This window comes from Girardinichthys multiradiatus, chromosome 9, assembly GCF_021462225.1.
Source record: "Girardinichthys multiradiatus isolate DD_20200921_A chromosome 9, DD_fGirMul_XY1, whole genome shotgun sequence".
Lineage (NCBI taxonomy): Eukaryota > Metazoa > Chordata > Actinopteri > Cyprinodontiformes > Goodeidae > Girardinichthys > Girardinichthys multiradiatus.
Genome location: NC_061802.1, coordinates 1,314,612 through 1,332,671, shown reverse-complemented (window position 1 = coordinate 1,332,671; position 18,060 = coordinate 1,314,612). Strand labels below are relative to the sequence as shown.

The following is an 18,060-nucleotide window of genomic DNA, read 5'->3' as shown; positions in this document are numbered from 1 at the left end:
TGAGGTGCACATTTAATTCTGCCGTGATTTGGGCAGCCGTGGTTTTATGTTTTTTGGATACAATCCGGGTTAGCACCAGAACATCTCTTTCAGACAGCTTCCTCTTGCGTCCACAGTTAATCCTGTTGGATGTGGTTCATCCTTCTTGGTGGTATGCTGACATTACCCTGGATACCGTGGCTCTTGGTACATCACAAAGACTTGCTGTCTTGGTCACAGATGCGCCAGCAAGACGTGCACCAACAATTTGTCCTCTTTTGAACTCTGGTATGTCACCCATAATGTTGTGTGTGTTTCAATATTTTGAGCAAAACTGTGCTCTTACCCTGATAATTGAACCTTCACACTCTGCTATTACTGGTGCAATGTGCAATCAATGAAGACTGGCTACCAGGCTGGTCCAATTTAGCCATGAAACCTCCCACACTCAAATGACAGGTGTTTCAATTTCATTGTCCAACACCTGTATATGGCTTGATAGAGAAAAAACTCAAGGGTTGAGAATATGTTGTGGAGCTTTTAGATAATCTCTTTTAACTGCTTTACAAGTTGAGACTGGTGAACTTCCTTTAAGGTTAAGAAGAATGCAGCAAATGTTCAGATCCTAATAGATAATATGACAGTAGAGAGAGTTAAGGAAATTAAGTTTTTGGGAGTAATGATAGACAATAAGATTTGCTGGAGACCTCATATAAAATACATTTAAACAAAAATATCCAGAAGTATTGCTGTTCTCAGCAAAGCTAAATATTTTCTAAATCATGCTGCTCTTCATATTCTGTATTGTTCACTTATATTACCTTACTTGAGTTATTGTGTGGAAATATGGGGCAACACCTATAAAACCTCACTGCGACCGTTATCGTTATGCACATTACAAAAAAGGGCCATCAGAATGGTTCATAAGGCAGGATTCCACGACCATACTAACATATTTATAGAGTCCTGCCTCCTCAAACTCCCAGATCTGGTAGAATTTCAAACAGCTCAGCTGATGTATAAAGCTAGAAATAACCAACTACCAGAAAATATTCAAAAGCTGTTCACTGAAAGAGTGGGGGGTTATGACTACAGGGAAAATCTCAATTTCAGAACCTTGAGGGTTCGAACCACCATGAAGAGAATGTGCATTTCAGTCAGTGGTGTGAAGGTCTGGAATAAACTCCAAAAAGAGCTGAAGCAATGTCCAAGCATGAGTCTGTTTAAAAAAAGACTAAAACTGATGTTTTTCAACATGTATTGGGATGAGGAGGTGAGGTGAATGGTATCTCATCTGAACACTGTGTGTGTGTGTGTGTGTGTGTGTGTGTGTGTGTGTGTGTGTGTGTGTGTGTGTGTGTGTGTGTGTGTGTGTGTGTACACACTCATCATTATCATCATTAATGTGCGTGAATTAAGTTCCCTCTGTCAATGACACCGCACTCCAGACCGCTAGGTGGCGGTAAATGCTCCTAGGTTGGTTTGTCATCCGCCAATAAAAAAACAAAAGAAGAAGAACCAGAAGAAGAACAGGACGAACAGACGCGTGGTAAAAGTGAAGGTTTGAGGCGCCTTTGGTTTATCATAAGCTGTGGCGAGCAGCCGATTTCCAGCCGGAAAAACGGAGCCAATTTTCCGAGAGACACATTAAGAGCCAGCTCATTGTATGTGTCTTTGTGTTTGGGCAGAGATACAATTAGGTTGAGATAGAACTATATAAAGATCATTTCACTGTGCTATGTTTTCATGTGTTTTGGACTGGAGCGGACAAGCCGAGCTGAAGCTCCTTCTAGTTTCTGCACTGCTGTATTTCATTAGGGATCCGTTGTTTGAGTTCAAAACAGCACCGTTAAGTTAAACCTTCACAGATTGAGTTATTTGGGTTTAATATTCTAGTCCTGCGCTTTGGGTTTACTTTCCTACTACTGCCTCTAACTTCACTTTCACATCAGGCTGACCCACACACAGCTCTCTTTGTCTCAGCCACTGGTGTGCTAGTAGCCTAGCTAGTAGCCTAGCTAGTAGCCTAGCTAGTAGCCTAGCTAGTAGCCTAGCCACTAGGTGCATGCTAGCTAGCTCGCCAGTTACCCTGATTGATAGCCTGCTGTCTGGTTGCCCCACACAAACACAAACACAAACACAAACACACACACACTGGTGTCTATCAGCTGTTGAGCTAAAGTGGTCACAGTCCCATGTTCTGGTTCTGACCTATAAATATCATTGTTCTCTTATTTTTCAGTTAATTAGTTCATGTTTTTGTTATCCCTCATCCATTTTGTTCATTATTCATTACCTGATTGATATTTCACTGTGGTTATTTTCCTTTGCTTGGTAACTAGTTTAGTGTTGCTAGTTTAGGTGGGAGGAAAATTGGCTCACATATTTTGAACTTGTTCTGTTTAGGCTGCAGTCCAGCATCTCACCTATTGTCCTTCCATACAGCCGTGCTGGGATTAACAGGACAATCAATACCTGAAAGACCGAATGTTGTTAGGAAATGAGTCTTAATCAGGGACTACCCCTGATTATGACTAAAAAGCAAATATTCTAACTTTTTTAAGTAATTTTGTTCATTAATGGCTAACTATATTTGCTAATAGTTACACCAGTGCTCTGATTTGTTAGTCTGACTGAAAAATATTATATTTTAACTTTATTAATAATGTTGTTGATTATTAATTATAGTTTCTAATAGCCAAACAATCGTTATTTCACAACATGATTGACACTACCAGCAGAGCATTCTGGACTTGCTAGTTTTAGTGGTGCATGCACTGTCTACCAGTAGGCCAGCTGTAGCAAACATCTGGAATTATCTTGGGACTAAATATAATTACCCTGGGGGACCAATTTGCCTCCAGTGTAATTAGATTTGGTCCATGAGCCTGAATTTTACACATGTGCCTAGAAAAAGTCATTGATATGAAATACCATTTCAGTAAGTCAGTCCGGAGTCTAAAGTAACAATATAAAACACAAGGTTCACCAGTTTTCTAAAGCTTTAGTGAAACTAGAAGGAACGTTTCAAACAGATGAACTGATGGGAAATGTCAGTTTGAGCAGAAGTCGGCCCTGAATGAGTCCCACAGAACTGAACAAACTGCTTGAAACAAGAAGCATCCAACTGAGTTAGTTTCACATTTTGGTCAAACAAAAATCCAACGTGTTTTATGGGCTGTGACTAATAAAATATAGGAAAAAAACACCTTTTAATACTTACTGATGGAAACTTGACCTTATTTTTAATTTCTTTGGACAAACTTAATAGAAAACAGATATTTATAACTAAGTAGTTTTCTAAACATGTATATGCCGCTATCTAAGCTTGGATAGTATTTTCAGCCTACCTCTAACAGGCATTTTTCTCTATTTCAGCAGCAACAGCAGCCTGAGAGAGACCAGGTAGCCTCCAGGCCTCTCTGAGGACAAGAGACACTCAGTTTCCTTCCAGGGAAAAGGACTCCACAAAGAGAATACTGGACATTTATTGGACTTCTACCGACTTTCTCTGTGGACGGAGAAGCTTTGACGGTAAGAAAAGTATTGATGCACTGATGTTACTTTTTCAAACTGACATCAACAGCCGCTATCCACATTTGAGCACTTCCTGATACCCAGTACCGATGTGAGTGCTCATTTATGCTATAACATTTCTAGCAATTAGTTTGAAAGTATTTTATTTCCAGTCACATTTTTTTTTCTTTTAGTTTATTTTACATACATAGAATTATAAATGCAACAAATGATTCAGTTTTACTCTCTTTTATTTTTGAAAAAAACACCCTGCCTTGCCTGTCGTGTAAATACAGCTTCTAAATATAACTCGGCCTCGGTGGTCTGAAACTGTCTAGCTTGCTGGACGATGCTTCACCCAGTAAATTATCCACAGTGCAGCTCTAAATCTCACAGCTTGAGAAGATGTTGAAAGCTAACGTTAACAACAGACAACGGCTGGTCATCGAGGGTAAGGGCCTTGTGATTTTCACCACCTGCAGGTTGTCCCTGGACACCTTCACTCCTGTTTCCATAGTTACCTGCAGTTGGTTGTTGTGGTTTCCTGACATTGCTCCTTTTCTAGCATCTGACTTTTAAAATAAGGAGCAACATCACGCAGTATGTAAGTGGTTCACTGTTGCTTACTGGGCTGGAGAGTATCTGCACTGACTGATGCATCACAGGGAACCATTAGGTCCAGTCACACTTGGACTAGGTTCTGTAGTATCAGAATAATTTTGAGTGCGAGTACACCCAGACGGTATCAGACAGAAACCCAGTGCTGGTATCGGTATCAGGCAGAAACCCAGTGCTGGTATCGGTATCAGACAGAAACCCAGTGCTGGTATCGGTATCAGACAGAAACCCAGTGCTGGTATCGGTATCAGACAGAAACCCAGTGCTGGTATCGGTATCAGACAGAAACCCAGTGCTGGTATCGGTATCAGACAGAAACCCAGTGCTGGTATCGGTATCAGACAGAAACCCAGTGCTGGTATCGGTATCAGAGCACCCCTTAAGACTTTCTTTGTGGTGTTCTGATTTTTGCAGCATGATCTGAATAAATTTGTCAGGAAAATTAACAAATTTGGTTTGCCGTCTTTGTGGGTTTTTTGTAGAATAAAGTCTTGGAAAATGTTGATTCTGAAAGACAGCTAATGGTTTTATTCCAAATCTGTTGGGTTGTTCTCTTTTATGCTCAGGACAGTAACTTTTTCACTATTACACTGGAAGTTTCATAAGAACCCTAAATGAATCATTATGCTCTACCTTAAGCTTTCCTAGATATTCCTTCTTGAAATTGCATCATAGGTGTGTTTTGTATGTACAATGAGCTCTAAACCAATCAACTCTGATCCGATTGGGATTGATTTGTGGACACGCATGTGCACAATGCAAGTGCATCAGAAGAGCAGCTGTTAAAAGATGCACTTGTGGTCATTAAATCTAGATGCATCGGTTTTCACGTCCTTGTATCAATAAAACCTGATCCATTTTTTTTAGAGAGTTATTCTTCTGACATGTACTCTTTACTAGAAAGCAGACATTTCATTTTGGGGGTTAAATCTCTTGCTGACATTTAATCTTTGTTAGAAATCAGACTGCGGTTAGCGCCATTAAAGAGGCAGACGCTGAGTAAGACATGTTTCACAAACAACAATGAGGCAAAAATGGAGACCAAAACCTCCTGTTGAACAGAGAAGGATTTTATCAATAATCTGGAGAGATCAGAACCGATTGTAAAAGGAGTCCTGTTGACCTTTAATCACAGCCTCTCTTAGCGGGCCTAGAATCAGCACAGGCTCATAGATTCCCATATTTGGCTTCCTGAGGCTGTAGCTTCTGACTGTCTTTAGCCATGTTCATTCATCCGTACCTTGTCATTCTCAGCGTATGTCTTTGGTTTCGCACAACTTACCTTATTATACATTTATCCAACAACATGTGATCTTGAACGCAGCTTTAGTGTGAAAACATTTCCCATTTGATAAGGATAAACGAGCACACACATCCATTATGTGTCTGCTACTGATTGGTGATGTTCATTACATTGATTGCAGCAGGAAAGAGACTTTTTATAGTTAAAAACTTAGAGACACGTCGCCATGTTGTCAGAGATCTCGAGTTCAACAAGAATGTGCTCCCTGTGGGGTTCCTGATCCGTTGCTCCCACATTAGTGTTTTGGGAAGCATTTTTTGTGCCTTTCAGTCCTTTGTGCTTTAATCTTTCCATTCTGGAGAGAAAGACTGTATGGTGCATTCAGATGCTACCTTTTTGCTGATGGCTGCATCAGAAAAAAGGGCGTCCTGCAGCCGCTAACACGTGCTAAGAGAGAAACTCGGTGGCTGACCCTTTGTCATGCAATCCTCAAGGCCAACTAAAAGAAAAGTCCGATATTACCCAGCCTGGAGAGATGGTAGTGAGGTGCTGGAGCATCCTGGCTCATGGGACCCTGAATGAAGGAGAGACTAAAGTCTTCTGCAACACAGATGTTATATTACTGACCACAGTGAGAGTCAAAGATGAAGGACCTTATGGGATGGACTGCACCCTTCTCTTCTGGTTGTCCATTAGGTCGTTACCTGTAATAGAAACTTTCTGTCCTCTTAGTAAGTTGGTGTATTCTAAGACCTGATCTTTTCCTCCTGCTGCCTCCTGTTTGTCATTAGTTTATTTATGAAAACCTTTTGACAACTAGAGAATCTTGGAAATAGAGTAAATGACTCCATGTCTGCACGACTGACATCTAAAATCTTCAATAAAAAGAAAATGTACTTCATCAGTTAAACAGTTTGTATACATTCTAGTAAAATGTAAATTAAATGGGTATGACCAATATTTTAATAGTTCTCCATTAATGCATCTTACAAAAATTATTAAACTGCTTCTACTGTTCTTAATTCCCTCAGACCTTCCACAGCATCATGTCTGGTACTGCTTGGGAGGTTCTCATAACTGAAGATATGAAATCTAATGTTGATCACAAAACACCACACACTGTAAAAATGAAGGAGGAACTAAAACAACAGCAGATGATTGAGACTAGAGAGGAATCAGAAGAAGCAGTTCAACTGTGGATTTTCCAGGATGAAGAGCAGGTTTTAGTGAAGCAGGAGACCAAAGCCTCCATGGTGACTCCTGCTTATGGGGAAATATTCCACAATGGACAAGAACTGCAGCAGATGATGGAGAAAAATGATAAATTAGAACTTACACGGGTTGAAAAAGAGCTGAAGGAAGCAGAACCTGTTGATATTAAAGAACCAGAACCTGCACAGATTAAAGAGGAACAGAACGACCTCTGCAGTGATCAAGATGACAATCAGCTTGCAGTGAAGGACAAGGCTGAAACCTTTACAGTGGCTTCTATGTATGAGCAAGAAGGCAATGGTGAACCAGAACCAAGCAAGAACCAGCCCTACCCCTTTTCCACCAATGTGGATCGGAGCCCTTTCCGGTTCCCAAACGTGATTTCAAACCAGTGTCACGTGTTTTCACCGAAAAAAAAAGGTTCCAAGGCGCGAACTGTGGCCCAACTCGGGCACCGCAGAATACCTGGTTTTTCAGCACGACCCGTGACGTCACCCGTGGGCCGCTCTAACCTGCAGACAATAGAAACAATGGCGAAGATGAAGAACGTACCGTGGTCCGTGGAGGAAACCCAACATTTAATTTTATTCTGGGCTTGTCCCAAGTTTCAAGTGAAACTCGAAAGCAGCACCCGGAAGGAAAAACTTTATGGTGAGCTGGTCGAACAGATGGAGAAGGCCGGCTATTTTCGCTCCAAAGAGCAGATCGTAAACAAGCTGAAAAAAATGAAGAAGGAATACAGGGATGCTAAAAAAGAGCTATCCTGTAGTGGAGTTGGGCGAATTAATTTACCGGCCCACTACGCCGAGCTGGACAATGTATTAGGTTGTCGACCAGCTAACCAGCTAACTGGAGTGCTGGAAAGCCGAGAGACACCGGCGCCATCGCCGTTATCGGCCGCTAATGATGGTGAGTTTCCCACGTTATCAACTTCTCTAAATGTGAGTACACGCTAAATTAGTGACAAATTTAAAGTTCTGTGGATTGTTAGAGTAGCTAGAAAACTAGCCTGTATGTGTAATCAACACATATTCAATTCAATTCAAAAATACTTTATTCATCCCAAAGGGAAATTAAATGTTGTTGTAGCTCATATTATGAAGGTTTCCTCAAAGAGTCGTTGTAGATGCTGATGGCTGTGGGCAGGAAGGATCTCCTGTAGCTCCGTCTTACAGCAGATCTGAAGAAGCCTCTGACTGAAGACACTCTGTTGTTGTAGGACAGTCTCATGAAGAGGATGCTCAGGGTTCTCCATAATGTTCTTCATTTTATGAAGAATCCGTCTTTCCACAATGATCTCCAGAGGTTCTAGAGGAGTCTCCAGAACAGAACCAGCCTTTTTTATCAGCTTGTTGAGCTTTTTTAAGTCCCTGGTTCTGATGCTGTTTCCCCAGCAGATGATGGTAGAAGAGATCACACTCTCCACAACAGACTTATAGAAGATATGCAGCATCTTGCTGCAAACACTGAAGGACCTAAGCTTCCTCAAGAAGTACAGTCTGCTCTGTCCCTTCTTGTAGATGGCTTCACAGTTGCATCTCCACTCTAGTCTGTTGTCCAGGTGAACACCGAGGTATTTATACTCCTCCACCACCTCCACTTCTTCTTCCACGATAGAAATAGTTTTTGACTTATTCCTGTTTCTCTTAAAATCTACAATCATCTCCTTTGTTTTATTCACGTTCAAAATGAGATGATTGTTTCCACACCATGCCACAAAGTGGTCCACCACCTTCGTATACTCAGCTTCTTGTCCATCTCTGATCCACCAACAACTCCAGAATCATCTGAGTATTTCTGCAGATGACAGGAGTCTGTCTTGTACTGGAAGTCTGAGGTGTACAGAGTGAAAAGGAATGGTGAGAGTACCGTCCCCTGTGGTGCTCCTGTGCTGCTGACTACCTGGTTAGACTCACAACCCTTCAGTCTCACAAACTGTGGTCTGTTTGTCAGGTAGTCTTTGATCCAGGAGATTGTTGAGGCCTCCACCTGAGTCTTCTGGAGTTTCTGACAAAGTAAATCAGGTTGGATTGTATTAAATGTTCTGGAGAAATCAAAGAACATGATCCTCACAGTCCTGCTGGCTTTGTCCAGATAACAGTGGGTTTGTTGAAGCAGGTGTATGATGGCATCTTCAACTCCAACTCCACAGCAATAAGCAAACTGAAGGAGGTCCTGATGGTTTACTGTTTGCTTACTCAGGTGGGCCAACAGGAGTCTCTCTAGGACCTTCATGATGTGAGATGTCAGGGCAACAGGTCCATAGTCATTGAGGACTGATGGGTGAGTTTTCTTTGGTACCGGAACAAGACAGGAGGTCTGGAACCTTCTTCTGGGCCAGGCTAAGGTTGAAGAGGTGCTGCAGAATCCCACAGAGTTGCTCTGCACAGACCTTCAGGACTCTAGGTCTGACATGATCTGGATCTGCAGCCTTATTCCTATTCAGTCTCTCCAGTTGCATCTTCACCTGACTTCTTGAGACACAGGTGGAAGGTGGAGGCAAAGGAAGCATCAGCATCTTCTGATATGGTTGAAGGCAAACATGTACCATTTTGCATATTAACCATGTTGCATGTTTTATTACATGTATAAAAACCTTTGTATTACTTTTTTATATATTTCAGAGGACAGTGGAACATCAAGTGGTGGACCATCAACTAGTCAGTCCAGACTAGAAAGCACTATTGCGTCAGAAGATGCAGATGACACTTTTGAAAATACTCGGGAAACCCCAAAGAGAAGAGCAAGTATGTACAGTACAGATTATTGAAGGTAGATTGTTTTATGCCGATCAAAGCTATACCGTAGTAAATCATTATTTATTTTAGAAAAAAGGAAGACAAACGAGACCCAGGACATCTTGGAGTACTTCAAAAGTGCTGATGCAAGGGCAGAGGAGAGAGAGAACATGATGCTCCAACACATGGAGCAGTCAACCTCCGCCATGCTGGGCCTACTAGAAAGAATGGTTAAAACCATGGAAGAGAAGCAACCCAAATACAACTAATTTCAGCAGCTGTGATATATCATGTAAGAAGGAGATCTAAGTAGACGCATGCAGCGGTGATTTCCTCATCTTCATCATCTTATTGAAGCTAGAGCCAACCACAGTGGTGGGTAGACCACAACAAAAGGTCTCAACAACGGTCATGAGCATCAATTCCAACTTGACGATGTCTCATGCTGTTCACAAGACACTCTGCGACACTCTTAACCTCAGTGCCCACTTTCAACAGTGAACCTACTGTCTGAACCCTCGTCATGGGGGGAGGTAGAGTTGATTAGTTGTCATGATCAGCATGATGAGGAGGACTGTTTAAAAACCAACTCTGATTTAACCAGGAAGTAAGTTGGTTGATTCATGAATCAAATAACTGTTGTGAATTTTGCCATAAGCAACTTGAACTATTCTGTAAACACCTTCCAAGGTTTAGGAATGTGTTCAAAGTTAGATGAGGAAATCGACCAGAACTGCAGCCTCCACTCTAATTCATCCCAAAAGTGTTAAAGAAGCTCGAGCTCAGGACCAGGCTTCTTCTTAATGAATTATGCCAGTGACATTTCTCCACACCAAACGTTTTACACCTGCAGTCATGGAAGTGACTGGAACACCAGAATTTACCGATTTGGTGCTGTGACCCAACATTTTTGGCAATATACTTTGTATATATAAACATATTTTATATCGATGTATAAAATGTGTGTATTAGTACATATGCATAAATGAACTCTTGTAAATACGGGTGTGCTTGTCAATGCTATTCAGTTCATTTTTGTTGTGTGAAAATGTCAAGTATTTTGTTAACAAAACTATAAATACAGTTTCTATAAGAAAGCCAACTTTGTTTTTACAGCAGTTTTCATTTTTGGTAAATGAAATGGGTGTAAAATATATCATGATAGCACTACACACAAGTCCTTTATTCACAGGTTTTTATCTGCAGTAACATCAGAAAGAGGTCAAGCACAAACTGATGGCTGAATGTTGATATGAGCCAAGGAAACAATGTATTGATCACCATGCAACACACAACAGGTCAAGATCATCTTTGTGCCATAATGTCTCCAACTACCCTTTAGTCTCCAGAAGATGTTGGCACAACTGACCTGGCACTGTTTATTCTAGCATTATTCTAGGTTGCTGTGGGGTAAGTCAGCCAGTATCTGAAAAGATAACCCCACCATCTGTTTTTAAAAGGTAACGCTAACTGCTTTATACACTGTCTACTTAATGCCTTTCACAAAAATGTACATTAATGTTGTTCTTCTGTTCTTAATTCTCACAGACCTTCCAGAGCATCATGTTTGTTTCTACTTTGGAGGTTCTTACTGATCATATTCTCATAACTGAAGATGGGAACTCCACTCATTCTCATAAGACACCAAACTTTATTGAAATAAAATATAAACAGGAACAAGAACCTCGACCAATTAAAGGAGAAGACGTTAAACTGCACATCTTCCAGGAAGAAGAGCAGCTTTTAGTGAAGGAGGAAAGGAATACTGTTTCTGTGACCCCTGCTTATGAAGAAATACTCTCCGGTAGACCAGAACTGCAGCAGATGAGTGAGACACAGGATAAACCATGGCCTGTACAAATTAAAGTGGAGCCGGATGAAACAAAACCTGTATGGATTAAAGGGGGAAAAGATCTCCACAGTAATGAAAAGCAGCTTGTACTTAAACAAGAGGCGGGTACCTTCATGAGTCCTAACTATGAACAAAAAGATGAACCACAATCCACCAAGAAACACCTCTCTGCCAATTCCCCTGAAGCAGAGAGCCAACATCAGAGCAATCAGAAAAACTCCAGATTAAGTAACGATAAAGAGCTGAAGCCAGAGAAGAGACCTCAGGACAACAGAAAAAACACGGACAATGTGGACAGTTCAGAAGCATTAGTACATGAAATGAATTTGCTCTACTGTGAAGTATGCGGCAAATATTTCACTAAGTGTAGGTGCTTGACTGTAAACAGGCGGGAGTCGGAGACACAGAGAAGCAGAATGGAGAAGCTAAACAATTCAGTAAAATCTCTTAAAACAAAACCTTTTCAGAAGAGATCGTATCAGGAGAAACTTGAAGTAAAAGAGCTCAGACCTGATCATCCAAACATCAAAATTAATCAGCAGTCAAAAGACAGAGGGAGACTCTACACTCGGTTGTTTTCCAGGACCTGGTTTAGCAAAAAGGCTTGGCTAACTGCATGTAGCGAGGCTAATGCTTTATTCTGCTTCCCCTGCCTCCTTTTTCAAACATCAGAATCTGAGCTAGCGTGGATTAAGACAGGTGTGATTGATTTAAAGCACTTTTCAGAAAAGGCAACAAAGCATGAACAAACTGGGATCCACATGAAGAATGCGCTGAGACTAGCCATGTTTGGGAAAATAGACATTTCCTCTCAGCTAGAAGGAGGCTACAGGGTAGGCATCCGTAAGCACAACGAGGAGGTTGATAAAAACAGGCACATCCTGTCTAAAGTAATAGACTGTGTTAAGTTCTGTGCTGCATTCGAACTTGCCCTGCATGGCCATGATGAAAGTGGAGGCTCAGAAAATCCTGGTGTTTTTAGAGGATTGTTGGGTTTTGTAGCATCACTGGATGCAGTTCTATATGAGCACCTCCAGACTGCCACTGTGTTTAAGGGAACATCTAAGACTGTACAGAATGAACTCCTTGACTGCATGCTGTTAGTTTTAAGAGAGTGCATCGTTGGAGAAATCAGGAGTACAGACTTTGTCTCCATCCAGGCTGATGAAACAATGGACATCTCCACTCGGTGTCAGCTGGTGGTTGTGATCCGCTACATTGACAAAGCCCATCATGTCCAAGAGAGGTTCTTTGAGTTTATACCTCTACAAAATGCCACACCCGATTCCATCGCCGCAGCACTTCTGGACAGGTTGAGCTCCATTCTCCCTGAGGACCAGAAGAGCAATCTCATTTCACATTCATATAGTGGTGCAAGTGTCATGCGAGGAGCCACAGGTGGTTTACCTAAGAAGGTCCAAGATATACAGGTCCTTCTCAAAATATTAGCATATTGTGATAAAGTTCATTATTTTCCATAATGTCATGATGAAAATTTAACATTCATATATTTTAGATTCATTGCAGACTAACTGAAATATTTCAGGTCTTTTATTGTCTTAATACGGATGATTTTGGCATACAGCTCATGAAAACCCAAAATTCCTATCTCACAAAATTAGCATATTTCATCCGACCAATAAAAGAAAAGTGTTTTTAATACAAAAAACATCAACCTTCAAATAATCATGTACAGTTATGAACTCAATACTTGGTCGGGAATCCTTTGGCAGAAATGACAGCTTCAATGCGGCGTGGCATGGAGGCAATCAGCCTGTGGCACTGCTGAGGTCTTATGGAGGCCCAGGATGCTTCGATAGCGGCCTTTAGCTCATCCAGAGTGTTGGGTCTTGAGTCTCTCAACGTTCTCTTCACAATATCCCACAGATTCTCTATGGGGTTCAGGTCAGGAGAGTTGGCAGGCCAATTGAGCACAGTGATATCATGGTCAGTAAACCATTTACCAGTGGTTTTGGCACTGTGAGCAGGTGCCAGGTCGTGCTGAAAAATGAAATCTTCATCTCCATAAAGCTTTTCAGCAGATGGAAGCATGAAGTGCTCCAAAATCTCCTGATAGCTAGCTGCATTGACCCTGCCCTTGATAAAACACAGTGGACCAACACCAGCAGCTGACACGGCACCCCAGACCATCACTGACTGTGGGTACTTGACACTGGACTTCTGGCATTTTGGCATTTCCTTCTCCCCAGTCTTCCTCCAGACTCTGGCACCTTGATTTCCGAATGACATGCAGAATTTGCTTTCATCTGAAAAAAGTACTTTGGACCACTGAGCAACAGTCCAGTGCTGCTTCTCTGTAGCCCAGGTCAGGCGGTTCTGCCGCTGTTTCTGGTTCAAAAGTTGCTTGACCTGGGGAATGCGGCACCTGTAGCCCATTTCCTGCACACGCCTGTGCACGGTGGCTCTGGATGTTTCTACTCCAGACTCAGTCCACTGCTTCCGCAAGTCCCCCAAGGTCTGGAATCGGCCCTTCTCCACAATCTTCCTCAGGGTCCGGTCACCTCTTCTCGTTGTGCAGCGTTTTCTGCCACACTTTTTCCTTCCCACAGACTTCCCACTGAGGTGCCTTGATACAGCACTCTGGGAACAGCCTATTCGTTCAGAAATGTCTTTCTGTGTCTTACCCTCTTGCTTGAGGGTGTCAATAGTGGCCTTCTGGACAGCAGTCAGGTCGGCAGTCTTACCCATGATTGGGGTTTTGAGTGATGAACCAGGCTGGGAGTTTTAAAGGCCTCAGGAATCTTTTGCAGGTGTTTAGAGTTAACTCGTTGATTCAGATGATTAGGTTCATAGCTCGTTTAGAGACCCTTTTAATGATATGCTAATTTTGTGAGATAGGAATTTTGGGTTTTCATGAGCTGTATGCCAAAATCATCCGTATTAAGACAATAAAAGACCTGAAATATTTCAGTTAGTGTGCAATGAATCTAAAATATATGAATGTTACATTTTCATCATGACATTATGGAAAATAATGAACTTTATCACAATATGCTAATATTTTGAGAAGGACCTGTATGTGTAAATGCACACTATGCTCACCAGCTTAACCTTATCATGCAGCAGGTGACATTTCATATTCCAAAGGTCAGCAATTTCTTTTCAGACCTTGCTGGATTCTCTGGCTTTTTTTCAAGATCCCCTAAGAGAACCAGCGTGCTCGATAGAGTGGTGGCCCACAGACTCCCAAGAGCAAGCACAGTGAGGTGGAACTTCCACAACCGAGCTGCGAACACTGTTTTTGAGCACAAAGACGACCTGCTCCAGTGTTTTGAAACCATCAGGGACTCAGGAGAGTTTGATCCCACCACTGTGAGAGAAGCTGGGGGGTTTTTGAGGCTGTTGGAGGATGATAGTTTGTTCCATCTCATCATGCCTCATGTGGACATTCTCTACAACCAGTTCCAGAATCGGACCATCGACTCAGTCTTTGTTCACGAAATCATGCAGCAGTTCACAGACAATATACAAAAGATTAGGTGAATTAATGTGTATCTTCTGCTGTTTAATATTACTGATTTACTGATTTTGTGTTAAACACTATTATGCTTAACCTTTTAACATTTGTTGTTCTTCTACCTGCCGACTAAAGATTAATTTTTTGCTTCAGAGATTCCCTCCCTACTCTCTGTGGAGAACACATTGGCGGTGGACCTCAGCTGGCTAAGAAATGTCGCACGCTGGGCCCAGGGGATCTTCAGAGGGTAGCTGCAGAGGTGAGATAGTTGTAGCCATGTTATAGTAGTAGGTCCAATATGATATGATATAAATGTCTACTTTTATAGAGGTGCAATCTTATTTACATTTTTGCTATTAAATAAAAAGATGTTGATAACAAATAGTTTTTATATATTAAATAATATATTAGAAAGCTCACTTATAGCCATCTCCATATCGAATTAAACTTGTGAATTTATTTTTTAGGTTTGTGACACTATCTTGAACCATGGAAATCACAGGTTTTCCTTCACAAAGCATCTGATCAGTGCCACACTGCTGCAGGCTGACAGATTCCAGCAGCACCACAACCAGTTCCCTGATGCAGCACTGAACACCACCATGGAGGCTTACCCAATGCTGAACAAGACCAAGCTGAAGAATGAACAGGCCCTCATCTACAGCATTGATGAGTTCAGGAGGTGCAGTGGTGCTTTGGCTCTGTACCAGGTTTTTATGAGGAACAATCTCCAGGACACCTTCTCAGAGACTGTGGCTCTGCTGAAGATTCTCATCACAACTCCTATGATCACAGCTGAATCTGGGAGGTGCTTCTCAACAATGAAGATAATCGAGATGTTTCTCAGGAACATAATGACACAGGATCGTCTCAATGCCTTGGCCATGCTCTCTATGGAGAAGGATCTTGTCAAAACCATCCCTGACTTTAATCATAGAGTCATTGAGAAATTTGCTTCTCTCAAGAACAGAAGGACAACGTTTACATATAAAAACTAAAACACCACATGACATTGTGACAGTCTTTAGCAGTTTTCACAGAGAGAGGTTCTCTGAAGAATTTTCATCATCAGCAATAGTACATTCAAACATAAGAAACTGCCATTGCAAAGCAGTATTGTAGCATGAAGATTTAACTGAGAATCACATAAACAGAACCTTAAAATAATTTTCTTTGTAAATACAGCTTTAACTTGTCATAAAAGTAATGTGTCCACACCCTGAATTTGTCTCCTAGAAGAAAGGAATAATCTGTTTCTTCATTGCGCTTCTCTAAGTCTGTTGCAAAAACACAAACATGCTGTTAGTGACCCTGTGCGTGACCTCAGCTTGGGAGTGTCCCTCTATGCTACACCAGCAACTATAATTCTAGTGTTTTATGTAAAGGACTTTGTAGTTTTCTGATTTCTGATGTATTCATACAGGTTTAGGTTTCATGAAGTTGCCTTAAGTGTTCAGATGTTTTCATGGCTTTAATCTTGTGTCTTAACCAATGCTTTCTTTAGCATTAGAGGTGAGCTGGTTAACATGATTTGAATCTTTTATATTATTAAATTCCCTTTTTATGTTCATTATTTTAAGTGTTCAACATGTTGTCATTGATAACTTGAAAATTTACATAAATTAAAAAAGTAATTTTTTTCTTAATGTTTACTGTTTGCAAGTCTTTGTAAACACCAAATATTTATTTTGTACAATTATGTTATGTTATTTTCCCCAGAAAGTTTTGCTGTCATTAGAACTTTGATGATGAGCTTTGATATGTTTCTACACATACAATGTGTTTCTGGACAAGTGAATGAATAAACATTCAACAGGGAAGGCTGTTCATTTCCCTTTGTGCCACATAGTAACTTGTCACTGTTTAGGAGGGCCAAACCAACTGAACTCTGGGCTGAACTTCAGATACTCAGGAGATGCACCACTGAATCACCCAGAGACCTGATGGGGTCATCTTCCATGGATCGGTTCTGATTGACATATGGAAAAACCAAATTTTCCCTTACTAAATTATATAAAACAATTTTTGACCTATAACAAATAAACGATAATCAGTCAGTCATTTTCTACCGCTTATTCCATAGTGGGTCACGGGGGAGCTGGTGCCTATCTCTAGCAGTCTATGGGCGAGAGACGAGGTACACCCTGGACAGGTCGCCAGTCCATCACAGGCCAATCACTTATTTTAAATTACATAAAGTGTTTTTATAACTGTGTCTGATGTCTCTAAACTATGGAAAATATAAATTAGATACTAAACGCTATTTTATTATTTTGATATATACTGCTAACAGCAGACATAGCAGATAAAAATTAAATACAGGACCCACCATACAACCAGACTTAAATATGAAACATAAATATAGTCATAGTCAGGTGTCATAGTTTCAACTAAAATATGCTTACAATTTTATGTAAAATTAATCAATAGTTAAAAAATGTGCATTTAAAAAAAGTCCTGCTGTTTTTGCAATCATATTTTAATATCTGAAAAAGATCAAATGTGTAAATACAACATGCACTTCACTGATGATTTTACCAAAAGTCTTTGGTACGTTTCTTAATATCAAGTCAGGTACACTTGTGGAATATTAATCTGGTCAGTTCAGTAGTAGAGGGGGTTGTTAATTAGTTTCTGCTGTTCGGGTGTTAATGAAATGAACAACAGGTTCACTAAAGGGAGAACTACGAGATGAGCCCCAAAACAGGAATGGTTCTGCAGGTGGAGGCAACAGACATTTTCCCCTCAGTTATCTGACTGCTTTTCAGTAGTTTTTTATTTGACCATGGTCAGAGTCACTACTGGTAGCATGAGGTGATGTTGCACAGGCGGCCCAACTTGACCAGGATGGCACATGAATATGTATCATTTCCAGAAGGTTTACTTTGGTGGTAATGTCAGTGTTGGTCTGGGGAGGCATCTCCATGGAGGGACACACAGACACATACAGGATAAACGTGGCACCCTGGCTGTCAGTAAGTATCAGGATAAAACCCTTAGACCCATTGTTAGACCCTTCACTGGTGCAGTGGGTCCTGGGTTCTTTCTGGTGCTTGGTAATGCCTGGTCTCATATGGCAAGAATATGCAGGCATTTCCTGAGATAAAGAAATTGATACCAGACCACTTAGGCCCCTGGCTTCTCCTTTATGACATATTAGAAATAAGGTCACATGCATAGTCTTCACTCAACCATCCGTTAGGATGCTGAGCTGCTGAAAGGTGAAAACCAACATTCCATTCAGTGATTTTACATTACAGTAAGAGTAAGTAAGAGGTCTGATATATTTGTATGTGGGAAAAGGGAGTCAAAATATAAAAACTATATAGTATGTTGATAAAAAAAAGTGTTTAAGGCGACAGGCGGAACTTAAAGAGCGGTCACTGTTTCTGGAGTAAGTGTCCGTGTGAGACTTCGGCCGGAA

At 41.1% G+C, this 18,060-nt stretch overlaps 2 protein-coding genes across 6 annotated transcripts; both read left to right on the top strand.

Annotated features, from left to right (window-relative positions):
- The first annotated feature begins 1,422 nt into the window (after nt 1-1,422).
- Nucleotides 1,423-10,408, top strand: si:dkey-261j15.2 (uncharacterized protein LOC794828 homolog). Of its 5 annotated transcripts, XM_047374716.1 has the most exons (6): nt 1,492-1,643; nt 3,358-3,513; nt 3,834-3,946; nt 6,388-7,477; nt 9,193-9,315; nt 9,397-10,408. In XM_047374716.1, exons 4-6 carry the CDS (start codon nt 6,403-6,405, stop codon nt 9,573-9,575), a joined length of 1,377 nt encoding a protein of 458 aa, XP_047230672.1. In that variant the 5' UTR covers nt 1,492-1,643; nt 3,358-3,513; nt 3,834-3,946; nt 6,388-6,402; the 3' UTR covers nt 9,576-10,408. The 5 variants fall into 5 exon arrangements, with proteins under 5 accessions (XP_047230673.1, XP_047230675.1, XP_047230671.1 ...); XM_047374717.1 differs by lacking the exon at nt 3,834-3,946 and having other exon boundaries at nt 1,423-1,540; XM_047374719.1 differs by lacking the exon at nt 3,834-3,946 and having other exon boundaries at nt 1,447-1,540; nt 3,361-3,513.
- A 3,714-nt stretch (nt 10,409-14,122) lies between these two features.
- On the top strand, nt 14,123-16,460 carry LOC124873780. Its single transcript, XM_047374740.1, has 3 exons — nt 14,123-14,658; nt 14,790-14,895; nt 15,104-16,460. Exons 1-3 carry the CDS (start codon nt 14,237-14,239, stop codon nt 15,632-15,634), a joined length of 1,059 nt encoding a protein of 352 aa, XP_047230696.1. The 5' UTR covers nt 14,123-14,236; the 3' UTR covers nt 15,635-16,460.
- Nucleotides 16,461-18,060: the final 1,600 nt, after the last annotated feature.

What these genes read in the sequence shown, in the direction of transcription:
- LOC124873780 (XM_047374740.1), top strand. Translation starts at nt 14,237, where the DNA reads ATGCAGCAGGTGACATTTCATATTCCAAAGGTCAGCAATTTCTTTTCA. An exon ending in GACAATATACAAAAGATTAG is followed by an intron (nt 14,659 to 14,789) that starts GTGAATTAATGT and finishes TTTTTGCTTCAG; the next exon opens with AGATTCCCTCCCTACTCTCT. An exon ending in TTCAGAGGGTAGCTGCAGAG is followed by an intron (nt 14,896 to 15,103) that starts GTGAGATAGTTG and finishes TTTATTTTTTAG; the next exon opens with GTTTGTGACACTATCTTGAA.
- si:dkey-261j15.2 (XM_047374717.1), top strand. Translation starts at nt 6,403, where the DNA reads ATGTCTGGTACTGCTTGGGAGGTTCTCATAACTGAAGATATGAAATCT. An exon ending in GTTATCGGCCGCTAATGATG is followed by an intron (nt 7,478 to 9,192) that starts GTGAGTTTCCCA and finishes TATATATTTCAG; the next exon opens with AGGACAGTGGAACATCAAGT. An exon ending in AACCCCAAAGAGAAGAGCAA is followed by an intron (nt 9,316 to 9,396) that starts GTATGTACAGTA and finishes TATTTATTTTAG; the next exon opens with AAAAAAGGAAGACAAACGAG.